Source organism: Pyrgilauda ruficollis, unplaced genomic scaffold (assembly GCF_017590135.1).
Source record: "Pyrgilauda ruficollis isolate IOZ18807 unplaced genomic scaffold, ASM1759013v1 scaffold374, whole genome shotgun sequence".
In the NCBI taxonomy this organism is placed as follows: Eukaryota; Metazoa; Chordata; class Aves; order Passeriformes; family Passeridae; genus Pyrgilauda; species Pyrgilauda ruficollis.
The window spans coordinates 64335-70012 of NW_024525201.1; the positions used below are offsets into that span (position 1 = coordinate 64335).

General features: G+C 47.6%; 1 protein-coding gene across 1 annotated transcript; it reads left to right on the forward strand.

The window, feature by feature from the left end:
• The first annotated feature begins 3409 nt into the window (after positions 1-3409).
• Positions 3410-5595, forward strand: HOXC6 (homeobox C6). Its single transcript, XM_041476060.1, is given in 3 exon segments — positions 3410-4022; positions 5289-5534; positions 5537-5595. Coding segments are annotated over 3 exon segments (714 nt in total). The 5' UTR covers positions 3410-3613.
• Positions 5596-5678: the final 83 nt, after the last annotated feature.

The window sequence follows — 5678 nt, forward strand, 5'->3', positions numbered from 1 at the left end:
AAAAATCGGTGTTTGGCGGGTGGATGTGTTTTGGGGTTGTTTTTTTTTTTCCGGCAGCTGCTTTCTGCTGTCTATAAATCGAGCGGACTTTTAGGACTTGCCCTCTGTTTAGAGAAGTCATAAAACACTTAAACTTCCCCCGGCTCGGGTCCCACGCTCGTCTCAGGTCTCCAGCCCACCTTGGAAAGGGCAAAAAAAAGGAGGAAAAAATAAAAATAAAAATTAAAAGTATAAAATTCAAATAAAAACTGAAATTATAAGGAGCGAAAAAAGCAAAAAAAAAGGGGGAAAAAAGGGTGGAAAAAGCAAAATAAAGGGAAAAAAATGAAGGGGAAGGAAGAGAGGAGGAGGAAAAATCTGGGAAAATGAAAATTTGGGGAGAAAAGGGAAAAGGAGGCTCCGCAAGGAGAAGTTTTTTGGTGGGAACTCCTCTGAAGTTGCGGCCCTGCCGCCCCTCGCCCCCAGCCCGGCCCTTGCCGGGTCCCAAAATCCCCCAAAATCCCCAAATTTGGGGTCCCTGACTCCCCCAAACCCCCCCGGGGTTGGAAAAGCGAAACAAAGCAGCGAAATCCTCCCAAAATTCCCGTTTTTCCCGCACGCTGCGGGGGGATTTGCGAAAGCCAGGGGGAGAAAAAAAGCAGCGGAAAATTGGGAATTTTTGGGGGAAAACGCCCGGAATTCCTCGCCAAGCCCCCGGGGTGGGAGCTCCCCCCCAGCCGCCACTTTTTGGGACAAAAACCGGGATTTTTTTTCCCCTTTCTGGCGGCTCCGGGCCGGGTTTGGTTGTTTTTTTGGGTGTTTTTTCGGGTTTTTTTTTTGGTGTTTTTGTGGTTTTTTCCCAGTTGCGGTCCCGTTTATGGTTTTATTGCTACCATTGATGACTTTGCTTTGTTAGCCAGAGGAAAAAGAGCATAAAATCCGCTGGCATCCGGGTTCCTCTCATAGCTGGGGGGGCCAAATATTCCCCAAAAACCCCCCCGGGCCTTCGCTTTGTCGGCCAAAAATCCTTAAAAACAAAACAAAAAAAAAATCCAAAAAAATTCAAAATAAAAAGCAAGAGCGGCGTGGATTTCCGACGCTTTCCCGGCGAATTTTGGGATTTTTTTGGGTTTTTTTTTGTTTTTTTTTTCCATAAAACCGAGGTGGTTTAACAACAAAAAAGAGGAGGAGGAGGAGGAGGAGGCCGAGGCAAAAATCGGAATTTTTTTTGGGGGATTTGCTGCGAATCCGCCCCGCCGTGCCGCGGGGCTCAGGTAGGGGCTGATTTTGGGGCGGTTTCGGGGGGATTTGGGTGGGGATGGGCTCGGGGTCCCCTCCCCGCCAGGGAGAATTCCCAAAAAAACTTCGGGAAACTCCGCGCCGCCGGCCCGGCCGCTCCTCCCCAGCCCAAATTCGCTTTTTTTTCCGCATTTTCCAGCCGCTTTTCCTTCCTGGGCGCGTCCAGAAATGCCCCAAAATCCGGAGAAATCTCCCAAAAGCGGAGGGGAAATCCCAGCTCCCAGCCCGGCGTGGGATTGGTATTTTTTTCCCTAAAAATTGCTTTTTTTGCCCAAATTTTTGCCCTTTTCCAGGAGTTTGGGAGCGCTCCCGATCCCGCGTTATCCATGGAGAAGTCGCCATGTTTATCCCCCCCCCTTTTCCCCCTTTTTTTTTTTTATTTTTTCCTCCTTTTAAAACGGAATTATTTTTCCCTTTTCGCCCTTTTAAAGGCGGATACTCAGAGCGGGAGAAAGAGGGGAGAGGAGGAGGAAAAAAATAATTAAAAAAAAAAATTAAAAATAAATAAATTAAAGAAAAAGAAAAGAAAAATATTGAGAAAAAAAAAAAAAAAAAAAAGAGGGAGAGTGAGGGTAATTTATGGCTTAATATTCTGTGTTCGCCTGAGATTTATTGCTGGGAATTCGCAGCCGCTTCTTGACGAGATTTTTAAGCGCAGCTTTCTTGGAAAGAATAATAATTATGATAATCATTTAACAAAAATCATAATAAAAGACAATAAAAAAAAAAAAACAGCATTGAGCATTTAGCAAAAAAATAGAGCGGTAAAGATAATTTTTTTTTTTTTTTTTGGCGAATCTGAGCAAAATAAAGAAGAGGAAGGTGGGAAAAAAATAAATAAAAGGGAGGAAGGTGGGTTGAAAAAATTGAATTTTAGGAATTTTTGGTGCCCGTGAGCCCCCTCCCCGCCGCCCCAAATCCCCTGGGGGGGCTTTTTTTATTTTTTTGGGGGGTGCCGGACTTACTTTCCATGCCCACTTAGTTTGAAGTAGGGACTGGCGAGCAGAAAAAAGCAATTTTTTCCCTTTTTGACACGCGGCTCGCCATTGGCCCGGGCCGGGTCAGCTGACTGTGTCAGTCTGTCTGTCCTGGAGCAGAGCCTTCCCTATAACAATCCTACACTTCCCACTACAAACTGGAGACTGAAATAAATATTAAAAGAAATCGCACGGGCCCAGGTGGCGCCGGGAAAAAAAAAAGGAGAGAGAGAGAGAGAGAGGGAGAGGAAGGAGGGGAGGGTTTGAAAAAATAATAATAAATATATATAGATGTATTAATTAATTAATTGGGGTGAGGGGGAAGGAGAGAGGGAGGAATAAAGGGGGAATAGGGGAAAAGAGAGAGGAAAAAATAGAGAGAAAAATAGAGGAGAAATAGAGGAAAATAGAGGAAAAATAGAGGAAAATAGAGGAAAAAATAGAGGAAAATAGAGGAAAGAATAGAGGAAAAAATAGAGAGAAAATAGAGGAAAGAATAGAGGAAAATAGAGGGGAAAATAGAGAAAAAAATAGAGAGAAAAATAGAGGGGAAAATAGAGGGGAAAGAGGTCAAGGGGAAATAGAGAGGAAAAAAAAAGAGAGGAAATAATAGAGGGGAAATAGAGGAAATAATAAATGATAGATTAAATAATAGAGGGGAAATAGAGGAAGGAAAGAGGCGGAATAAAGAGGCAGAATAAAGGAATTAGAGAGGGAAAAGAAAGAGGAAAAATAGGGGAGTGAGAGAAGGAAAACAGAGGAATCAAGGAGAAAAATAGAGGAATAAGAGAGGAAAGTAGAGGAATCGAGGAGAATAAATAGAGGAGCAGAGAAAAAAAGGGAAAAATAGAGGAGAAAGGGGAAAATAGAGGGAAAAAGGAAAAATAGAGGAAAAATTAGGAGAAATAGAGGAGGATAGAGGAAAAATAGAGGAAAATAGAGGAAAATAGAGGAGAATAGAGGAGAATGATTGGAGAAAAGAGGAAAATAGAGGAAAAATAGGAAAAAATAGAGAAAAATAAAGGAAAAATAGAGGAAAAATAGAGAAAAAAAAATAGGGAAAAATAGAGGAAAAATAAGAAAAAATAGAGGAAAAATAGAGGAAAAATAGAGAAAAAAAATACAGAGAAAATAGAGAAAAATTAGGAAAAAAAATAGAGAAAAAATAGAGAAAAAATAGAGAAAAAATAGGAAAAAAATAGAGAAAAAATACAGAAAAAATAGGGAAAAAATAGGAAAAAAACACTAAAAAAAAAAGAAGAAAAACCCCGAGGAGCTCATCCACAGCGAGCCCACGGGCAGAACCCCCGCCGGGAGCGGCGGGAGCGCGCCGAGCCCGCGGCGGAGCGGCGGCGGAGATGAATTCGTACTTCACGAACCCGTCGCTGTCGTGCCACCTCGGCGGCGGCCAGGAGGTGCTGCCCAACGTGGCCGCGCTCAACTCCAGCTACGACCCCGTGCGGCATTTCGGCGGCTACGGCGCGGCCGTGGCGCAGAACCGGATTTATTCGTCGCCGTTTTACTCGCCCCAGGACAACCCGGTGGTTTTCGGCTCGGCGGGCCGCTCGCCCTACGAGTACGGCTCGAACGCTTTCTACCAGGACAAGGAGGTGCTGAGCAGCTGCCGGCAGAGCTCGGTCGGGGGGCACGGCACCCCCAATTCCATCGCGCAGGATTTCCCCAGCGAGCAGAGCCGGAGCGCGGCTCAGGAGCAGAAATCCGGCATCCAGATCTACCCCTGGATGCAGCGCATGAATTCGCACAGTGGTAAGTTTTTTATGGCTCGTCGGGGGGGATAAATTAAATAAACTCGGAGGGTTTTATGGCCTTTCCCCCTCCTCCTCGGCACCTCGGTAGGATGGGGTTTTTATGGCGCCATAAAAACAATAATTTCGCGCAGTTTGCGGCGGGCTTTTTATTCGGGTTGGGCTTGTTAGGATCGGTTTTAATTAAAAGGTTTCGCCCGCCGGTGAAATATCGGTGATCGTAAAGAGGGATTAAATAGGGAAATAAAAATAAAAGCGGCGCGGCCGGGTCTGCTCGGGGAGTTTAGCGGGGAAAATGAACGCGAGCGGGGTTTAGGGTGAGCAGTGAAGTTGGTGGGGTTGGAGTTTTAGGGGTTTTGGTGGGTTTTTTTAGGGGGTTTTAAAGGGTTTAGGGTTTGGGGGTAGCACGAGCTGGGGCCGGGGGGAAGCCGCCCCTTCCTCGCCGTCCCCGGCTCCCCCCAATCCAGGGAATCCAGGGCAAGTCTGGGCTAAAACCCCGCAAAATCAGGGCTTAAACACTCGAAGCCTGGGCTTAAAGCCTCAAATCCTGGCCTAAACCCCGCAAAATCCCTAAAATCCAGCAAGATCTGGGCTAGAACCCTCAAAATCCGGGCGAAAACCTGTAAAGTCTGGGCTAAAATCCTGCGCAATCTGGGCGTAAACCCTGAAAAATCTGGGCGAAACCCCACAAAATCTGTGCTTAAACCCGCAAAATACGGCCTAAAACCCTAAAATATCTGCGCTAAAACCTGCAAAATCTGGCCTGAACACCCACAAATCCTTGCCCAAACCCCTCAAAAATCCGGCCTAAAACCCTGCGGAATCGGGGCAAAACCCCCCCAAATCCGGGCCGAACCCCTGCAAAACCCGGGCCGAACCCCCACAAAATCCGCGCTGAACTCCTCAGAATCAAAGCCAAACCCCTCAAAATCTGACCCTAACACGGCCTAAACCCGCAAAACCCGGCCTAAACCCCCACAAAACCCACCCCTAAACCCTCAAAACCCGGCCTAAACTCCCACAAAACCCACCCGAACCCCTCAAAACCCGGCCTAAATCCCCTCAAAACCCACCCCAAACCCCCCAAAACCCGGCCTAAACCCCTCCAAGCGGCCGGCCGCCCCGCTAAGCCCGGCTTTAACCCCAGCCCCGCGCCGATGGAACCCCGCGGGGACTCGGAGCGCTTTAATTTCATTTTTTATTGGTTTTTGCTCGGGGGGGAGGGGCAGGGCGAGCCGAGGGGGCGCTGCGTTCTGACGATTTTTAGTCTGTTTTGTCTCGGCTTCTTTAGGAGTCGGCTACGGGGCCGACCGCCGGCGGGGCCGCCAGATTTATTCCCGGTACCAGACGCTGGAGCTGGAGAAGGAATTCCACTTCAACCGCTACCTGACCCGGCGGCGCCGCATCGAGATCGCCAACGCGCTGTGCCTGACCGAGCGGCAGATCAAGATCTGGTTCCAGAACCGCCGCATGAAGTGGAAAAAGGAAAATAAAAGCGCCTGCCCCGGCTCCGGCGGGACAGCTTGGCCAAGGAGGAGAAGCGCGATGAGACAGAGGAGGAGAAGAAGGAGTGATGGATTTTTTTTTTTTTTTTTTTTTTTTCCCAACCCCCCCCCCCCTTTTTCCTCCCCCCACCTCCTTCCTTTTTTGTTTATTC